General features: G+C 43.9%; 2 protein-coding genes across 2 annotated transcripts in view; both read left to right on the top strand.

Moving 5' to 3' along the window:
- Positions 1-162: 162 nt before the first annotated feature.
- The window catches only part of LOC141989233 (transmembrane protein 151B-like), a 41,179-nt gene continuing 19,771 nt past the window's right edge, over positions 163-21,570 (top strand). Inside the window, exon 1 of the mRNA XM_074955669.1 lies at positions 163-733. Coding sequence (XP_074811770.1) covers positions 647-733 — 87 coding nt within the window. The 5' untranslated portion in view covers positions 163-646. The remainder of the gene's footprint in view (positions 734-21,570) is intronic.
- The window catches only part of TYRO3 (TYRO3 protein tyrosine kinase), a 110,067-nt gene continuing 99,461 nt past the window's right edge, over positions 10,965-21,570 (top strand). Inside the window, exon 1 of the mRNA XM_074955667.1 lies at positions 10,965-11,026. The gene's annotated coding sequence lies outside the window, so the exon portion shown is untranslated. The remainder of the gene's footprint in view (positions 11,027-21,570) is intronic.

The raw sequence follows: 21,570 nt of genomic DNA, 5'->3' as shown, positions 1-21,570 counted from the left end.
CCCGACCCCTCCCGCTTGCCCGCCAGCGGCCCGAGGAGGAACGCGACGGTCCGGCTCAGGGAAGCCCGGGGTGGGCTTTGGAAAGGGCGCTCCGAAGTTGGCAGGGACTAGCGCCGCTGCAGACTCCGGGGCTGCCTGCACACGCTGAGGCGATGCACTGACAGGGAGCGCAGGCGGGGAGGCTGCACCCTCCGAAGGGAAAGGGGACCCCGGCTGCCTGCAAAGCAGCCTCCCCAGCTCCGAGAACGGCCTGTGTTGTCCTGGCTCAGGTTAACGATCCGCGGCTGCATTGCGTTGCCAGGCGGACGTCTCCCGCCGGTTGGTGGGAGAGACACTTTCCCTAAATGCAGCTTCTGGCTTTGGCTGACAAAGTGACCATGCTTGCAACGCCACGGGACTGCGAGGGATTTACACTCCCTCCCTCCCTCCCCTCTTCATTCGGATTGTGGCGTGTGGGGGGAACGGCTCTGAATCGCGTAGATTCTGCAGGAGCAGGACCCTGCCTTGGCGATGGGGAGAAAGCTGCAGTCTCGGGGCTTTCTGACTGGTAAAACCCGACTGTCCTGCTGGGAGGAGGCGCTTGGAAGCCCTGCGGCCCCCGGGTTTATTTGAGGTGAGGGGGGCTGGGAGACAGGAATGGCAAAGAATGTCTTCGGAAACAGAACCAGCTGCTGAAACAACTTCGAGCAGCCCAGAGGGAAGAACAACGGCTCCTGCAGATGTTCGAGAGGAGGTGAGCAACCCAGGGCGTATCTGTGCTGGGGGGGGGGGGGGATCACTGGTGTACCTGTGTGCAGTGTGTGGCTATATATGCGTGTGTGTGACAGCCCCAGCTGTGCGGATGGAGCCACACGTCTGCATTGTCTACAAACCCAGGGGAAAAGTGATCGGTAATGGGTCTTGGTTCCTGAACTCGGCGGGAAAACCCGGACTGCGGGCAGGGCTCGATCACTTGCGGGGTTTGGTGTTTCTGCGTCCGAACTGGATTAAACAAATGAAACGGCGAGAGGAAATGGGGGGGGGGAGAGATTTCAGTGCAAGAGAAACAGTCTCAGGGAGTGAATGTAAGGAGCTGTCGCTGCTGAACTCTAGCCAGCTAGACGGGCGTTTGGGGACCTGTATGTGGTTTGTAATGCAAAGGAGAGAAAAAAATAAGTGATTGTAATGCAGCCTCGCTGGGCTTCTTGCAACCTTGTTACTGAGGCAGTAACCAGTCAGCCGGTATCCGTGGACCAGCCGGTGCAGGGCGATTTAATCCCACCCTACACAGTAGAGACTATCCCCCTCCATGCCCCTAGCAGGCTCCGGGAGCTCTCCACGGTGCTGGGGTTCTCCCCATGACAGCATCGGATTTACCCTGCACCACACCCTGCAGGGTGAGAGCTGAGTAAGGGGCTGTGCTTTCCCCACCACCCGCCCCAAAAGTCAAGGCAGAATCACCCAGTGCTCCTTTGCGGAGCCAAGCACCGGGTCCCAAGAAGGGATGGGAGTCTCGCCCCGCTTCTCCTGTAAGGCAGTCACAAGAAGGGCTCTGCGGCTGTCTGGCTGACATTACAGTTTCTTTCTTAACCATTGGCTGCTGCAGATTTATAGACTGTCCTGAACAAATCAGTGTCTCCAGACAGAATTATGAAACTGTCTCCAGACCTTTCAGTGCCTCTTGCTGTGATCTCTCTGAAACATGGATACCCCGCAGAACAAGCACTGGTGAACTTTAATGCCTGCTGACCCTAATCACTAACATTTGCATTTTTAATAGGCCTCTACACAATTACAATAAATGGCACCTTTAGGCAAGTACTAAAAATATGAGTGTGCTAAAAAATTCCTGAAGATCAAACAATATCAAAAGCCATACTCACACTACACTCTTACATGATTGTTGTTATAACATTACAGCGATGCAATATAATGTGCTGGGTATGTGGAATGCAAACCAGAAAGTTTCAAATGTAAACATTTAAGCCTTGTGTTTAAATATCTAACAATGTAGTACAGAACCAAATCCTGAAGTCCTTATTATGGCAAAACTAACTGAGTTCAATGGCAATTTTGCCTAAGTAAGGATTTCAGGATTTGGCCTCCAAAAATATACTCCTCTCCCCCCCCCCCCCATTTTTCAACTTCCAAGCAACAATCCAATTGGCTGAGGCCCTCAAGTGACTTAAAATAGCTTTGTACTATTGCCCTCCAAGACGATCACCTCTAATCAACTTGTGTTGTCTATTTGAAGGTTAACATAAAACATTTTGACCCATAACCCTTTGGCTGAGACAGAATCACATGACTCAATGATTGTAAATATAAGCACCAGAGCATCATCCTATGTTAGAATACATTTAGAGCAAAGAGATATTTAAGCTTTTTGTCACACTTAGTGCAGCATTTGGTGTTCACTTTTTTGCTCTTTTGCAGTTTCATAGGCTTGTCATCCCCCTTATGAGACATAAATCATAGGAGGGAGAGGAAGTTTTAAAGTAGTATGAAGTTATCAACAAATTTAAATGCTCTTCCCTCCCCAGAGGAAATGAATACGAGAGGCATAAACTATCAATCAAGGAACATTTCAACTTTTATTCAGGATAGCTCCTGCTATTACTGCTGGGGCTCTGTCACTGATTCAGAGTGCCAAATGATCTTGTAAGTTTAAATAGAGCAGCCTCAGCAAACCCTATATTAAGTTCAAATATATTTAGAGTAAACCACCTACAACAAAAAAACAACATTTTTTAAAGACTATAAAACTGACTTTTCAGCTTAGGTTGAAAAAGTTACTACAGAAGAACAATAATGTCCTCAGTCAGTGACTTAAAGTATTTTACCCCATAGTCAGTCACTTTTCAACTTGTGAGGCATAGTTCACAACTGTAAACTTCAACTAGTATCATTCTACAATTGCTGATATCACTGGAACTTTCCAATGTAATTACAGCCTAATAGGAGATCAATAATTGGGTAGAGCTGGGAAGGAATTCTTGATTTAGCCAGTCTGTGCTCCTGAACCACAGAGGGTTTTCACTGTATTAATCCCATCACAAAAATGTCTAGACTCTTACTGGACATTTCTGAAGATGAGAGTACTTGATCTCCACACTTATATCATGCTTAAATGATCCCCACTCTTAAATTTTTCCTCTGGTCCAATACAAACATTTCCATGCTTCATTTTACACTAACTCCTTGTCTCATTATTTTAGCCTTATGTAATGAGTCCTTTCCTCCCCATCTGCCTGCATACACAGTTCCTGTGCAATGTTCTTAGGTCCCCCACAGCCCCTTAAGTGTCTGGTATAACATGGGTGCTTATCTATTATTCACACAATTTGTGTGTTCTGGTTTCTTTATAAATCATGGAAGAAAATCTTAACAGTGACTAGAAAAGCTTTTAATTGAAAAGACAAAACAAAACTGGTAAGTTCCCAAGCCAGTAATAGATGTTTGAAACAGCTGAGTCTAAACAAATACAATTTAAAACAGACCTTTTGAAGACCAATTTGTTTTCAATTACCTACTATGACCCTAATCCTGCATTATTTAAGTCAGTGGATCTTCACCATTGACTTCAATGAGTATAGAAACAAGCCCTAGGACTTAAGACCAATGTTCTGTGGTTCGCCCGCCCACTTCTTGGATCCCAATACAACTGACAATTAAAGCAAGACCTAGAGCTGGTGCTCTGTATTGTTTAGTAACACCATCAGCTGTTGCACAAGAAACACAGACGCATTAACAAAGCTTTTGGTAGGGAAGGGAAGGAGAAATGATTTTCCAGGTATTTCAGAAGTGTTTCTGTATCTACATGGATTCTCCAGAAATATTTTCCCTCTTGTTTACCTTTTTTCTTGACTTCCTTTCCTGCTCTAACCCACCCTCCTCCATTGTTATGCTTTAACTGCTGGCTGGCCAAGTTTCCCAGACTGGAAATTACTGTGAGATCCAGACCCATACCCGGTGCAAATCAATGTATTTCCATTGATTTCAATGTGGCAATGCCAATTTACACCAGCTCAGGATTTGGCCTTAAATATCTTAATTTTAAAAGCTTAATTGGAAGTTTTATTTTAGCCAATTAAACTTCATGAATAAAAAGTCATTTATAACCTTCCATAGCTAAATAATTGCCAAGGAATCAGCAACCAGGATACCAGCAGGTTACTGTCGTTTTGAAATATTTGTTTGTCTCATCCATTCCTGTAGATTTAAATAGTCCTTATCCTTTGCTGCTTTTAACTTGTCCTTTGTATTAAAAAGCTTTAATTGAGTGTGATACAATGTAATCAGTTAAGCTCTCCAGATGAAAGAGAAAACTACAAGAAGCCATGGGCAGACGTTACTGAAATCTGCAGACTCAAGGCTGTGTGACATGATCATAACATTACAGATAACAGACCTCTTAAGTCATCTCATCCATCTCCTGTTGCCAATGCAGGCACATGGAGAGCTTATTTCTTATAACATCAAAGAGTGCAAATTATGGTCATGATGACACCATTTAGTATTGCAACTTTAAAAAATATTGCTTATTTGTGAGCTTCTGGCTCTCTCTAGAGCAGCCAGCATGTTGTGTGACTCTTTTCTCTCACACACACAAAAGGCCATACAATACAATGCATTTTCCATTTTGGGGTTTATTTTAATCACAGCTTCATGATTTTTCACCAGACCCCTCTCTCTGACATAAGTCTAGGCATCTCAAATGCACTTGTATTATTCATTTGCCCATTCTCTACCTGTCATATCATAGTTCCTTGTGTATCACTGTTTGCATGAAGTTCTGAATTCCTAATTTATGCCGTTCACTAAATTTTAGGTTGAGTGCCCTAAATTTTCAGGCATGTTTAATGTTAATGTTAACAATCCCATTTCACAGCCTTGGAAATGCTAAGAACTGGATCAACTCCCCTTGCCTTTCTTCATGACTTAGATTTAGGCCTAACATTCTCATGTTCTAAATTTTACCCTGTTTATGGACTGAATCATAATCAATGGAAGGTGACAGGAGGCGCAGGTAATTCATGGCATTTTCATCAAATCTTCATCTTCATCTGAGAAAGGTTTACGAGCCCTGTAGAGTAAACAGGGAGTGCAGCCTCCCAACACTGTAGATCTCCAGAATATGCAGGGATGGGAACCCACTTAGTCCCATAGAGGGACATTTCCTCCATGCTCCCCTCTTGTCCTCCTCCTTCTGAAGGAAGGAGCTGTGCTACATTCTCTTCTTTCTCTGCTCAATAGAAACAATGCTGAGGGAGGGGGGAAGACTCATGCTGCTCCCAATGAGGTATCATGAGAGTCAGTCGGTGACAATCTTGCAGAGAGCAGTTGGTGTCTTTCTCATCCTTGCCCTCTCCAAAATTCCATGAAGCACCATCCCCACAGAGTTCTGGCAGAGGAGCTTTTGGGGATTCCCAGATCAAGAGCCGGGGGTGATGAAGCCAGAGAAGCACCATTTTCTCCTTGGCCCCTTCTGAATCCCATTGGCAAGAACTACCAAAGCAACATCCAAGATACCAGCAGGGGCCTCACCAGAGCATCATACAGCAACAGCATCACCCTTTGTTTCATATTCTATCCCTTTGCTAATGTGTTCTAGTAACTGGTTCATTTTTTTTTATTCATATAAACACAGCTGCTATGTACTAGGCTGATGTTTCCACCTCTCCAATTCCCTTACCTGATTGCTTTGCCAGAAGACTGTCCCATTTTAGCACATAATCCTTAGACTGCTGCTTTGATCATATACTAATTCTACATTTTCTGACACTGAAGTGTATTTGCCTCCTGCTGGCCCAATCACCTCATTCATCCAAATGCTTTTGAATCAGGACGGAAGAGGAAAGATCCCTTCCCCTCCCCACCTCTATTCCCCAACAAACATAATGCAAGGAATAAACTTGCTTTATTGATATGGATAACTTCACTGTAAATGCAGTTCAAAGTGCCAACCATAGCAGCAATGCAGGAAAATGGAATACCCTTCTTTACAGTTATTGTAGTTCCAGGGAATAGTTGCACTGCATATCCTGTCAATGGCTACTCCTAGCTTGCCATTGAGTCTTTTCACATCCTCACTCAGAGTTTCTGTTCTTTTCTTATGTCCTGTATTTTTGTCCTGCTTTGTTTTCTAATCATGCGTCTATGGTCTGTGTTCTGGGGTTGGCTCTGTACTCTGTCCTCCGCACCAAAAACTTATGATAGTGAAAAAAATAACCAAGAAACTGCACTTTCCTGTGTTTGAGCTTCAAATGGCAGCTATAACTCCAGCAGTACATGCATTTTAACAGTAGTGTCCTTCCATAAGACTCTAACAGTGTGTGCTTCCTCCTAGCAGTGGGTTTTTAGTACCTATGAAATTCCATCAGTTTGGATTTCCTTTCAATAATGCTCTGCTATGGATATCACTGAGAAGAAAAAAACATGGGAAACCACCTGATGGAACTACATGATCAAAATTGCACTAGCCCCTGAAAACCTCATTAATGTAATAAACAATATTCATTACTTCATCCGTCTGGTTTATTTAGGACTACAGTTCTTTGAATTGACTCTCAACATTCTTCCAAGCATTAAAATATAAATAAGTACAAAATAAGGGCTGGTCTACGCTGAAAAGTTACATCGGCATAGCAACATCTCTCAGGAGTGTGAAAAATCCACACCCCAGAGTGGTATAGTGTAGCCAGCCTAATCCCTGGTATAGACAGCGCTAGGTTGATGGAAGAATTAGGTACCACCCATCAGGGAGATGAATTACCTACAGTGATGGAGAACCCCTCCTGTCACTGTAGTAATTGTCTACACTGAGCATTACAGTGCTGCAGCTGTATAGCTGTTGCATTTTAATTGTAGACATAGCCTAAGACTCAAAGAAACATTTAAGGTAGGTCCTTAAATACATTTGGTCAAATCTTCAGCTGGGCTAAATGGAGTACCTACATTGACTTCAATGGAACTAGGCCAGTTTAAACCAGCTGCAGATCGGGCTCATGAATTTAAATGGAATAGGACTGAATCAAATTGATTGTAACCACTGTGTGACAATGAATAGGAATAACTGTTACTTACTGGATACTCAGAGGAGCAGTAAATTCTCTTACTGAGCCATATCCAACAATGCAGCATCAATACGGCCCTTGTGGAAAACCAGGCTTTCCTAATCATGAGTGATCTTGGAATAATATCCATGAAGGAGAAATGGACTCACAGTAAACAAAATCATGTTTTGTTAGCATGCCCTGCTAACCTCTCTTCTCCCACCACTTCAGATGGAGAAAACTCTCCATGCCTGAAACCGCAAGAATGTTTCTTGTTTTTCTCTTTACTTTCCCCTGCTTCATCAAGGGCCTCATACTATGGCTAACCTCTCTCTGGCAGAGAACAGTTGGACCAGTCTCCCTCTGATGCTCACAAAGGCTATTTCTCTAGCCAGTGGAAGCTTTCGCTAGAAAGTGGTGTAAGGTACATCTTTTTCCTGGGAGCAGAGCATGCTGCCTCTGCCGGGATCCCAGCCTTTGCTTACCTCAGTCCAAGGGACCCACGTTGGGTCCCCTGAATAAGAGTGTATCGATCATTTATTTATTTTAATCCTTCCAGCCTGTACAATTTGAGAATCGGTATCTGTGCCTGATATTGCTTTTCTTGCCATCTCCTTCTGCATCTTTGCAAAAGATGGTAGCTAAGTTTTTTCATCTCATCAGGAGATGTTGCAAAAAATGGAGGCAAAAAGACTGAGAAGCTCTGAAGTAGCACCCAGTGAGTAGCACGAGTCTTTAGGTGAGTTTGTAGTACACTGTAGCACGTTAACACTGACAAATGTTAGATGACAAACAGTAACCATTGAAAGGTTTGTTGAGTCATTATCACAACACGGTTGCAACGTCATAGCTAAGATTGTATTCATTTAAATAAGGAATTCAAGCACTTTGCTTTTGATGAACAAGCCAGTGCATCTGCCCAAAATTTTATGTACATAACCTCTGAGGAAAACTTGAAGTTTCTGAGGAGTTTCAAGAAAATCAGTTAATTAGTTTCCAAGTTGTAATAAATGAAAAATTGGTCCACAAAAGAGTATGCTGAGTCTTGTGGTTTTTTAGGCCCTTCTAGCTTAAAAATTACAACCTGTAGAAAGTAAATTTAAAAAATGTACATAGAGTTCAGTGAGGTCTCTGGGTGATGTAATTATTTTATTAATTTAAAAAGAAAAATGGGGATTTATATAAAAACTGTTGGTTTACATGGCCATGAGCTGAGTGAGCCCATAGTTTATGATGACCAGGACCTTCTATCAAGCACTAGCTGTTGGTTCATCTTGGACCAGGAGCTCTGGCACGGTGGTCATCCAATTCTGTAGTGGCACCACCAAGTCATCTGGGCACTATGTAACTGAGCTACTTTCAATCTGAATATCCCTGGGAAATTAATACACACTGTTGTGCGTCAGTCAAGGTTGTTCTGTACATAACATACCTAACATAAAACCACATAAGCATGGAAAAGAAAAGTGAAGGTACCTAATAGTAAACACCTTCTACTCCTCCTCCTCAACCCAGAGACACAACACGCCACCATTGGAACAATCACCATACACCACGGACAACACACATCACAACCTTCACTCCACCCCAATAGGGATCCCAGCCCTCCATTCCCCAAACATGAGAGAGTGTGATGTTCCAGAAATGTGCAGAACGTAGTAAGGGGTGAGGGCTGGGAGAAGGCTGGTGATGAGTTTGGGGAAGGGAGTGCTGGAAGGCTGGCATCCCTGCCAGCAGAGTTAGGGTTGTGACGTGTTGTCTGTGGTGTATGGTAGTGGTTCTGGTGGTGGATGGTTGTCTGGGAGAAGGAGTAGAGGGGATGTATTATTAGGTGCCTTAACTTTTTATGTCTTTGCTTTTGTGATTTTTGGATTAGGTATGTTATGTACAGAGTAACCTAACTCACACACAATGTTGTGGTTCTGGGTACTAATATAATACCTGCTGGCTCATTACAGGGCACTGTGTTAATCCCCAATTCAACACCCAGCCCTCCATAATCTCCAAAACACAGGAAAGGGAAGTGACATCTGAGTTCAGAGAGGAGGGAGCAGAGGCTGCATGGGAGCTAGAGCAGTGGGCTGGAAGCAGCAGCATGGGAATTGGGACTGAAGGGCTGAGAACCAAGCTGGGAAGCAGCCAGTTGTGGGCAAAGGGACTAGTGGTATCTACAGCTGGTGGCCAGCCAGGAGGAGCCTGCAGACTGGGGCAGCTATGTGGAGTGGCCTGAATGAAACCATAGGTGCTGAACAAGGGGACTGGACTCTGGCTGGAGGATGTGCAGGCCAGTGTGTGCTTGTCTCCAGGAAAGGGGAGGGCTGGAGTGATTACTCCTGGCATGAGAAGCCCCACTTTGACATTACTCGACTGCACCTAGGGGCTGCATTAGGACCTGTGGAGTACCATCTCTTTTGTGCTGTAACTTAAAGCAATGGTGCCTAGGTAATCTGCATCCTATTTCCAGCAGCTCTAGTAAAGAAATCCTCTGTTACCAAAGACATCAGTGTTTTCAGGGGTTAGAGCTGGAAAAGCCTAAGGCTTGGAGCACCTACAGCACTTGCACCGACCATGTGGAACCCGCCACCAGCCTCCTAGGAGCTGGTATAACCCCAACAAACTGGTGGAAGCAGTGGGATCCCACCAATAGCCCAAAATAGAGGAGAAGAAACCCTTCCAATTGACAAGAGGTTGAATGGCTGGCTGTCACGGAGTCACCGGGCGATGCTTTGGAATTACTCCGTACGAAGTCAGTCAGGACTCTGGGGGAGCTTCCTCTCTCTGAGCAGACTGTCTCCAGGGCAAGAAGCTTACATAGCTTCGACCTTCTTGGGTCTGACCTCGGAGCATTCAGCATCTTCTTCTCACACCGTGCGCTTCCCACAGCGAGTCCTCACAGGCGGGGCTCCTGGGGAAGCCAGAGGGCCCTGCACCCCAGTTCCACAGTCAGACGTGACTCTCAGCCAGCCAGTAAAACAGAAGGTTTATTAGACAACAGGAACACGGTCTAAAACAGAGCTTGTAGGTACAGGAAACAGGACCCCTCAGTCAGGTCCATCTTGGGGGCCAGGGAGTTCAAAGCCCCATCTGGGCCTCCCTCCATTTCCCCAGCCAGCTCCAAACTGAAACTCTCCCACCCCTCCTCTGGCCTTTGTCTCTTTCCCCGGGCCAGGAGGCCACCTGATCTCTTTGTTCTCCAACACCTTCAGTTGGCACCTTTGCAGAGGAGGGGCCCAGGCCAACAGTTGCCAGGAGACAGGGTGTCAGCCATTCTCTGTGCAGACACCATCACACTGGCCCTCTAGGGCTCTGCAACAATCACACACCCTTATCCCACCACCTAGATACTTAAGAAATGCCTAGGGGAAACTGAGGCACACACACAGTATTCAGAGAAAACATTAAGAACATTCCCACTTCGTCACACTGGCCAGAAGTGCAAGTACCAGGTGCAAGAAACAAACCTCTGGAGGACTGTTCTTTGGATGGAAATGAGACAGCAGGGTAAGAGTAGGTGTGTCCTAGGAGGGGGAGAATGACACCCTACCTCCATGCTCAAGATATACAATAGAGTGGACCCTACTACCCTACTGGGATTTCAACACCAAAGAAAGATGGTTTATAGCAGTCTGCTGGCCCCACCATGAGGTCCTGTGGCTTTGGGGGTGTGGGTTGGAATTCCATAGGTACCACAAGTTTGTAACTGACCCATTGCAGGATATGACTGCTCCCAAGCTGCCTGGCCTTCTCTTCATAGCCAGCTCCCAGGCTGCTGCTTTGCGTTTTCAGGGTGTCTTTAATAAGGTGATTTTAAATCGCTTCACAAACATGAATTCTCAATGTCCCTTTGAGGCAGGTGGTGTGTTTTCTATTTTATGGATGGGTACACTCAGTCACAGCAAGATTAACTGAGGACACAATGAGTCAGCAGCAACAAAACCCAAGACTCCTGGCTCCCGGCCCACTGGACGCACTGGATAAAATTAAACTGATATGTGAGTATGCCTCAGCTGAAGTCCTCTAAGTGCTATGCTTTCAGAATCTTTGGCAGAACTTGTCTGTGTGACCTTCCTTTGGGAGGCAATATTTACCTTCAATTCTCTTTTCTCCCAGAGAAGTGTTCACTGCACAGATTCTAGCTGGTATTAACAGGGGCACTGTTATAATTATCACACTGCCAGGGTCCTTGCTACATTTGACAAGGTGTGGATGCAAGGAAACATACTCCTTAAACCCCACTTTTCTGTGGCAGCATTGCTGATGCTGTAACAATGGCTGGACACTACTGTGAGGATCACACACTGCTAGCACTGTGAGGAAGCTACCACAGCTGATGCCTGACCCTTGTAGACACTTCAGTGATAGAAGTTCCCTTACAGTAGCATTAGCTGCCACAAACAGGTTATTACTGTGAGGAAGCGGTTACATGGATTCACAAGGCAGGTGCGTGTGGAGTCTAACCAGAGAGTCATCACATAGGATAAAAATTGAAAACTTTCTAGTTAAAAAGTAGAAAGGAGGAAATAAATGCAGAGGTGTGAATAAAAACTATATGAAAACAGAACAATTATTCTTAAAGGGCCTGAGCCAAAGCTCACTGAAGGCAATGCACATACTAACATTGACTTCAGTGGGGTGTGGCTCAGTCCCACAGAATACTTCTTTTGAGGATTTCACAGAACTTTATATTCACAGATTAAGTCCTACAGGATCCCTATGACGTGGAAAGGGATTATTATGATTATTATTATTTATTTATTCTAAGTGTCTAGGTAAATTGAGGCACCAGAGGTCAAATGACTGGTCTAAGGATAGTGAATTGATGGTAAGGTCAGGCACAGAGCCTTGCAGTTGTATTTTCCACACCCCTGTAAAACCCACTAGCCAGTTTCACTTCCTTTGAAAGCTATAATGACGGTCTTGGACAGCTATGTAGGACACTGACAGGTGAAGAGACCATGCATCCCAGTTTTATTGGTACAGTCCTCATTTTTCATATAACATCCTGGTGTCTCAGGAATTTCTTTCAGGACATCTTACATTTCCTTTTTCTTTTCTTTTCTTTTCTTTTCTTTTCTTTTCTTTTCTTTTCCCATTTCATCAATCGAACCTTTTTTAATGCAAAATTTTTGTTCAGGACACACTGCTATATGAAGTAAAACTTGCTCTGTGCTTACCAGAGATAACAAACAGTCCCGTGGAATGAGAGTTCAGTCTGCTGAGCAGAATTTGGACTGAAAACTTTAATGCGTGTAGTCACGATCAGCATCTACTCTGAGTAAAAGAGTAGCTCTAACACTTGTTCAGCACTGGATGATGAACTCATTCAGAACACAGAATTACTGGGAAGAGTCCTCCTCTCCCGGAAATATACACATTGTGTTGCTGCTGAGTCAGAATGCAGCAGCAGCAACATCAGCACACGTTTTAAAAGGTGGCACTTCTCTGTGCATTAATTTTTTGTGACCATGTAAAATGTTGCCACAAAAGTGGGCCTTTTATAAAATTCTGAAAATCACGGTCACCTTATTGATCAGGATCCATTGCTTAGAGAGCTACCTAATTTTTTGGCCCTCACCACTGTAGAATCTGAATGCCTTAAACTCATTAATGGATTTTGGACCAAATTCTTCTCTTCATGCCATTGGTGTTGAAGTAGGGGGCATTCCCACCCGACCTGTTCTTAGTATATTACAGACACTGGCTAAGATCCAAATTTACTTCTCTCCTGGGGTTTTCTTTACTTCTAACTTGAAGAATAAACAAGCACCCCGCAAGAGCTTGCCCATGAACTTGACTGCTTTCAGGGTTGGAGTCTCCTTCTGTCCCTGCCTCTGGTTCCCTCGTCTTCAGAGGGAGGCTCAAATGTTTTTATAAACTAGGTTGAAGCCAATAGGACCCATCTGGGACGGTGGCCAGTGTGAGTCAGTAGAACAGCTTTGTGTGTTTATACAAGGTCCTAGAGCTCGCCACTCAGATCAATCAGCAGAAGAGCTCTGCCTCTCTCTTCTGGGTACTATAACCTGCCATCCTGATACAGGCAATTACTAAGGAGAGAATTTGCCCCCCTCCATTTTGCATGGCCTTCTCTCTCTAAACAATCAGTCTGATAACTTGATTTTATGAGAGGAAAACAGAAGCTGCAGAGATTTAAAACCAAAAGAGATTCAGGTGCACAAGAAGCAGATGAGAGTGATAAGGACTAAATCTTCTGCAGAAATAAATACCTCTAGGTTTGTGACACTACAAAGGCACGGATTGTGTGAAAATTATTTTTTTTTAGACCATAGGAAAGAACATTTCTGAGCAGCATTTGACACCACAGCTTTTAAAAGGAGAGTTATTGAACAAAGATTTCACTTTGATTGGAATTCCATCCCAGAAGAGCAAACAGTGCATTTGTAACATATACCCAATAACAAACAGGTGCTGTGGGGAAATCCTCCTGGATGCTACATGACTCTTTCCATTAAATTCTCCCCTTATATTTTCCTCTCTATACACTTTGGCAGCCATGCTTTCAGCACTTCCTGTTGGCCGAAGGCCATGACATATGGGTCCACATCTTGAAATTTAGGGGTGGTCAGCTTCCTAATTCAGGGATGTTGGCAGCTAGAATTTTGGTTCAGGACCTTCTCTCGTTATATGAATGTCAAATTAAACCTGATATAGGGGTTCAGCTGGAACTAGATTGAAAAAGGAACATGTGCATTGATTTTGAATGGTTCCCAGTCAGTTAACTTTCTTCTCTAGACATCCCCACCTCCACAGCGTTAGACAATGGTTATGCTAACTCCCAAATGGTCAGAAGAAAAGTGGGTTGTAATGCAATTCTCACTGGCAGCTTCACAGGGAGTTTTCTGTCTCTCTTTTCCAATGCCCAACTGAATCAAGCTGAGAATATTTCTCTAAAGTGTGGGACACTTTGGAATACTGCAGCACCTTGCTGCATGTACAGTGCCACTGTGCTGGACAATATCACTTTATTAACACCCTGGTCAACCAACAGGTAGCTTTGCACAACGTTTCTCTTCTTAGGTGATGCATTTCCACAGCCCTCTCTAGATCAAGGTGAAAAGAGTCACAGAATTATAGCAAAAATCCATTTCCACCCAGGCATGGCACCATCCTGATGTAGAGCGTAATGTTTGGTAATCCAGTGTTCTTTCCTCATTTCACTGCCCTCATTCTCTGGGCCACATTCATCCCAGGTGTACACCACTAAAGTCAGTAGAATTACACCTGGGATTAATTTGGCCCATCATATTTTTCTTTATTTGCTTGTTCCCTGTCTAGCTCTGTTTCTTCTTCTCTGATTTCCTTCATCTGTGTTCTCAATCTTTTACTTATTTGCCCCTTATCCGGTATATAAAAATAAAGGCTCACCCATGTAAACAAATAACATTGAATCATTGCCCACGTGAGTAATCCTTAGCCTTGCTGAGTTACTGAGTTGTTTTATCATTGAATGGCGTCATAAAGGCACTGTAGAGTGATGTCCTGACTTTGCATTAGGCTCGGAAGGGGAGGTGGCCACACAATCCATATTGCTGCAACGCCGTGATGTAAACATCACAGTGGAATGCAGAGACATCCCAGCATGACTGATTGTTATGAGGCTCTCTGACTCCATTTGCTACAATCTCTCCCCACCGCTCAAGTCTGCTAAGATGGAATTTGGAGGAAAGAGTTTCTTTTTTCCCTTTTTCTCAAAGCTCTTATCCAGCGAATTCCACAGGAACCATATGTGGTACCTGGAAGGACCACATGCAACATTACAGCTACACATTGAGGATTACTGGGTATATCATGCTTTAGTGGTGTAATCTTCATTGCCATCCAATTAATTCTTACCTGGGACCCATCTCTGTGCTATATTCCAGTCTCTTCCTGTGTAGGTTAGTTGCTCTCTCTCTCCACTGTCTGTCTTCGCTATTTCCCTGCCTTTGTTCCATTTACATTCTACCCACGTCTGGGTTATCCTTTCTCCCTCCTCTCGCTGACTTCCTTCTCTCTCCTTTCTTCTCCAATTCCCTGTCATTTTTGCTATTTCCATTCAGGCCACGTCTGGGTTACCCTCTGTTTTTTTCCTCAGTCTTTCATTTTAGACATGATAGCAGTTTGCTTCAGCAAAATTACAGCTCTTGAGGTCAGTCATCAAGGGCAGGCATGGTTTTTAAAAGGAACAGAGGTCTATTTTAGAAATGCTTTTGCAATGATTTTTTTTATTAATTGTTAATTTTAATGCTTTTGAAAGTGGGGAACCAGCAGATCTGGCTTGGAGTCAGGTACAGCACAGTCAGCACTGGGCCCCAAACTATCCACAAAAGAAATGCAATGGATCATTGTATTTACCTGCAACACGTTCTCTGCAAATAGATCCACTGCAAGAGTTTTCAAGATTTAAGATGTGGAAAATCTGAATGGGTAGTAACAAGGCATTTTTTAACTAGAGAGAGAAAAAGAAATAAACATAGGTCATCATTTCACGTTAGGGTAACATATTTAATGATCTATAACTCAAAAACAGTTTGTTCAGTTTCCTTTGAATTTTGCAGAAAATGTTTCCCCAGCCTTCAGAGTAAGTATGGTAATTTCAGGTCAAATTTATTTTGCCAGCCAGAGTTACAACTGGACTAAATATAAGGCTTATAACGGAAGCTGCTTGCAACCTTAGCTATCCTCTCTCTATCAGCTGCACTTAGCTAGAAAAAGATATGCAGAGAGGGATTGCTTCATGCATCACCAAAATGCAATTGCTTCTGGAGTAGAACACTACTACTGTCTAACAGCATTCAGCAACATTAAATAACAGTTTGGAACAGAAAGTAAATAATAAGTTGTTCAATTAAACATAGGTTCCGTCTTTATGAATTGCTGGGGGTGCTCGACCCCCGCTCCTCCCCAGGCTCTGCCCCCACTCCACTCCTTCCCCCCAGCCCCACTTCTTCCCACCCTCGCCCTGCCTCTTCCTGCCCCTGCTCCACCTGTTTCAGTCAGCACCACCCCACCCCCCCTTGCTCCTCCCTGCCCCCCCCAACAGCGTCTCCTACTTGTTGCTAAATAGCTGATCCACAATGGGTGGGAGGCCCTGGGAGGGAGGAGCTGATCAGACGGCCTGCTGGCAGGTAGGAGGCACTGGGGGGGTGGGGAGGTGCTGATCCACAGGGCTGTTGGTGGGTGCTTAGCACCCACTGTTTTTTTTCCATGGGTGCTCCAGCCCCGGAGCACCCACAGAGTCGGCACTATGCAATTAAAGTTACAAGGAGGACTTACGTAAAACTTTTACTATGCTGAAATGAATACTGTCATTACACCAAAGCGTTGGTGCTGAAACTGACATGGGCTCTTTAATGACTACATGGGGGCTCATGGTTTTGGTTTTACAACCTAGACGTTTAGTTTTATGAAGGCATAAACTTCTATAAGAATTGGTGCTAGGCCCAACACTATTCAACATTCTCATCAATGTTATGGCAGTAAATGTAAAATCACTGCTGATAAAATTTGTGGATGTCACAAAGATTGGCAGAGTGGTAAATAATGAGGACAGGGCAGTCATGAAAAGTGATCTGAATTGCTTGGTTAGCTGGGCCCACACACATAAGAGGTGTTTTAATACAGCCAAATGCAATGTCATACATTTAGGAACAATGAGTGAAGGCCATATCTACAGAGTGGGGGACTGTATCCTGGAAATTGGTGATTCTGAAAAAGTCTGGTGTCCTCGTTTTAAGAATGATGTTGAGGTATTGGAGAGGGGGCAGAGGAGACCCACAAGAATGATTCAAGAGCTGGAGAAAATGCCTTACCGTGAGAGACTTAAAGACCTCCATCTGGGTAGCTTGTCAAAAAGAAGATCGAAAAAGCATTTGATTACCGTGGATATGAACCTTCATCGAGACACAATACTAAAGGGCTCTTTAATCTAGAGGAAAAAGGTGTAACAAGAACCAATGGCTGGAAGATGAAGCCAGACACATTCCAGTTAGAAATTATGCACAGTTATTAACAGTGAGAGTGATTAACTGTTGGAACAAATTACGAAGAAGAGGTGGATTTGCCATCACTTGATGTCTTTGAATCAAGGCTGGATGCCTTTTTGGAAGTTATGCTTTAGTCAAACACAATTGGGCTCACTACAGAGGTAACTGGATGAAATGTAATGGCCTGTGATATATAGGAGGTTAGTCTAGGTGATCTAATGATACCTTCTGACCTTAAACTCTATGAATCTGCATTTAGTTTTAATGGAAGCTGAAGCTCCCTGGTCCAGAATATCCTTACAAAGCCAGGAATATTCATAAATATTTTAGATGCCTCAGAATATCCTTAAATATCCAAGAATAACTGAGACTATCCTTGATTGTTATTTACATGACAAAAATCCCAGCTCATTGTTAGCTGGGACCTGTCATGTGGTCATTTGGTCAACATTTTCACATGAGCCAGCATATTCAGTTGTCTGCTAATTTTGGATGACCAACTTGACACACAGTGGACCTTTTTTTCAGAGGTGATACGTGGTCCTACCTCCAAAGTGAAGTCAATGGCAGCTGTGGATCCTCAGCACCTCTGAAAATCAGGCCCAGAATGTTTCTAGTTGGGCACCCAAAAAGTGAGGCTCTCACAGTCAGTGAAAGCTTTTGAAAATATTGTCCTACATTTTTACTTTTTTCGTCAGAAGTCAATGATTCTGACCACTCAACTAGCATATGAAAATGAGTGCATGCTTCTGGGCTATCGCTCAGCTCCATTAAAACTTTTTACCTCTCACAAGACTCTCAGGAAGCAGAGTTACAAAGACACTTCCTGACTCGAATAAATATTTTTCCTTAACCTCTAACTTCTATCTCATCTTTGGACTGTAATTTTTAAAGAGACAACAGCAATACTTTTGGAATCCATGGCCATGCTAGAGACATTTCTGCTGAAGACATTCAGAATGAGTGTAACAATGCACATCTTAACAGGCTCCTAACTACTTGCTCAAGGGCAGTAGATATCAGGAAAAGAATCCAGGTGCCCTGGTACCCAGTTCCTTGCTCTAGCCAACAGAGTACACTCCATCCCTGATAGGCAAGTGGAAAAATATGCCAGCTTGTCTATTCAGACTCTCCTCTTCCTTCACCGAGCATTGGTATCTGGGAGTAAAAGCCAAAGTCTGACCCCAAGCTTGTTACAACACAAAATATTGTTTAAAAGGGGGTGGGGCTGGGGGCAGGTACTGAGTTACTGCTGAAGTAGCAAAAGGACTAACATGCTGTAGCTGCAGTTCAGCAAGGAACATGAAACACTGGGCATGCCTGGTAAACCCAAACCATTCCATAGCTGCTCTTTATTTTGGGCACCTGCCACCCCACAGTGTCTTTGAAGGCAACTGCCCATGAAGTCGGGGCTTTGACACTTCATGATTTACAAATGAAACTGCACACAGGATTCTCTACGTGTGTCCTGAAGGGGAAAATTAACCTAATTGTAGACTCACACACCTGCCCCACCTCTGGTAATCTCTTCAAGTGCCAACCTAGAAACACCTGTTTGGTACATGTAACAGAAATTCCAGTTCTTAATCTGCAGATTGTGACTTTCCAGACTATTTTCTAATGACCATAGGAACAAATTAAATAACATCTATCACATAAAGCAATGGTCCAAAGGCTTCACACCAATAGATAGTAAACAAGCCATGACAGCATATGAAACTCATAGACTGTAGTTTAATATATAATGAATTTGTATGAAAGAGGGGTCTGTTTCTTCATTAGATTTTGAGAGTGGGCGATACTTTACTACTATTATTGTTGTTTTTATTCTTTATTATATCTGACATCTTTCATACAAACTGAGCCAAAATGCTCATATGCCAATAGAATTACAACATTAAATAATTATAATGCCAAGGGAAGGGAGAAATGAAGGTGTATAGGCAAGGGGAAATATATTTGGGATTTGAGATAAAATGAACAGCGGAGGAGATAGAAAGATATAAGGGAGCTGCAGAGAGAATTGGTGCAGGGACAAAAAGAAGAAATAAGACAGTGAACAAAGGGAAAGAAATAATGACAAGGTTTCCTGAGCAGTTCCATGGAGGGTTTTGAACCCAAAGACCATTTTGAATTGGATTCTGAAGTGAATGAGGAGTCAGGGGAGCGATATTTGAGGATGGGAGTGATATAGTTGCACTTCTTTGTGCCTGTGAGATTGGGGGGCGGGGGCGCGGGGGGGGGAGGGCAGCAGCATTCTGTACCTGCTGGTGTGTGGAGAGTGGACCCTAGAGAACAGAATTGTAGATAATCAAGGAAAGAGATGGAGGCATGATTGGGGATTACAGCTGAGCTGCAGTGGAGGCATTGGCATGTAAGGGCAATGGTACAGAGACAGTGACAGGCTGTAGGGATGGGCAAAATGAGTTTGCAAGACAGCATGAATATCTGCCATTTTTTGGTGATTCTGGTATTTCCAGTGTCACTGGGAACACATGAGGCTGTCAGGTATCACAGCCAGCTTTAAACAATCCTTGTCCACCCTTGCATTGTGCTCAGGCCCAGCCTGGGGATCTGGAGAGGTGTTGGGCCTACTGAGGAGGGCTGAGATTTGCAAAGCTGTGCAGGGGATTTAGCTACACATCTTCCATTACAATAGATGGCTGGAGCCCCTGTACTGTTTTGCAGATCTCCTCCAGAATTCACATGTAACTGGCTCATTTTACACAAAAAGTGCCTGTGTGTGCAGGTGAGTGTGGATCTGAAATTCCATCATGGCCTTCTGCTGTAGAAGGAAAGCCCAGCTGCTGCTTCAATCCAAGCCTAGAGACTGGTTTATAGAAGTTTACAGTCCCCTCGCAAAGAAGAGGGCTAGAAACTTACTTTAAAATATAGAAAAGATGTCTTAGAGTCTTCATGAGGTTCCCACCATAGTTCCCACATATCAGGGGAGTCTGGGGCTGTGGGCTTTGCTGGGCCCAAAGGTTGGGCTATTCAGAAATGCACAGTAGAGTGATAATGGGATTAGGGTTTAAAAGTAGGTGCTAGAGGGAATTTCACAAGACTCAGGGTACATCTGCACTGCAATGTAAGTTAGTGGGACTCGAGTCAGCGGACTCTGGGTTTGAGAACTCAGGGCTTGAGCATATACAGTGATTGCCAAACAGGGCCGGCCCACAACATTTTGGCACCTGAGGCAGGGAGCTCAAATGACGCCCCCATGCCCCCTGACTTGGGCCAAAACTTTGAAAGGTCTCAATTCTGCCTTCTTCTTTTTCTACTCCTCTCATGGTACTGCTCTGCTACCTACCCCAATAAAAGAGAACTAACAACTTAAAATGCCTTGTTCGAAAATTTTAAGTAACACTTAACTTTCAAATGCCTGAACAGCAAATGTAACTTTTCTTGTCTACATAGTAAACACTGGCATTTTTATCTGTTTGAATAATCAAAGTGGTGCTTTCTTGATTGAAAAGATTTGAACTGCCTCCCGAAGTCTGGGCCAGCTCATGCTTTATTGAGATGGTTGCAAGGCCGACCAGCCTCTCCTGTGTCATTGTGGAGCATAGATGTGTTTTTATTAACTTCAGCTTGGAGAAGCTGCATTCTCCACTGGCAACTGTTACAGGAAGTGTCAGAAATATGCGCAGAGCAACAAAAGCATTTGGAAAGAGGGTGGTCATCTTATTTGTGCACATATATACCAGAACGGCCTTTGGAGTTGATCTTGCTGAAATGTATCTTGAAAGGGCTTTCAGTTCATCACCTAAATCACTCGAATCAATATCGCGCATGTCATCATGTGTCAACACTGTCTCTAGGGCCCTGCATTGCTGGTGTAGGTCTTCTTCAGGTATAGTGAGGAGTTTTGGAATATCATACAACATCCCAAATACACCGCTGTGTTCCTTGAGCTGCATGAAACGTTCTTCAACTGACCGTATTGCACAATCTAGCACCTGGTGAAAGAATTCAACTTTGAATTGTTGTTTGGGGTCTCTTATGGGATTATCCCATGCTTCGTAATCAAAATGTCTTCTTCTTCGGTGACTCTTGTATTCTTGAATGGGTGGGAAAATAGTTTCAGTGTGAAGTTCCTCTGCCAACTTCTGTGCACTCTTCAGAACATTTTGAAATCCCTCATCTGACGGGTAAGACTGTAGGTATGACTTTGCTTTGTCCAGTTGTTCCATTGCTCCAGATATATCAAGGTCAACACCTTGGAGTCTCTTGCTTACAACATTTATTTCAAACAGTATGTCATACCACAACACTAAGCCGCACAGAAATTTGAAGTTAGGTATGTTTCTGGTGATTCTAATTCCCTCTGCCACTGTTCTCCCACGAACAGTTCCTGTCATAGCATTGTCCTCCATAATGGCAACTATGGCATCATCCATCTTCCCAATTTGGTGTTTGATAGGCTTTTTCGCCTCCACTCGACTTTCCCTGAGTGTGGCACTCCGTGGTTTCAGCGTCAGAGAGGATGTTCCCAGATGTTGCTTCAAAATTTGCCATCGATGAGTTGATGCAGAGAAAAATACATAGATGCT

Source organism: Natator depressus, chromosome 6, assembly GCF_965152275.1.
Source record: "Natator depressus isolate rNatDep1 chromosome 6, rNatDep2.hap1, whole genome shotgun sequence".
NCBI lineage: Eukaryota > Metazoa > Chordata > Testudines > Cheloniidae > Natator > Natator depressus.
Note: the sequence above shows the minus strand (reverse complement) of the source record. Positions and strands in the feature narration are given on the sequence as shown.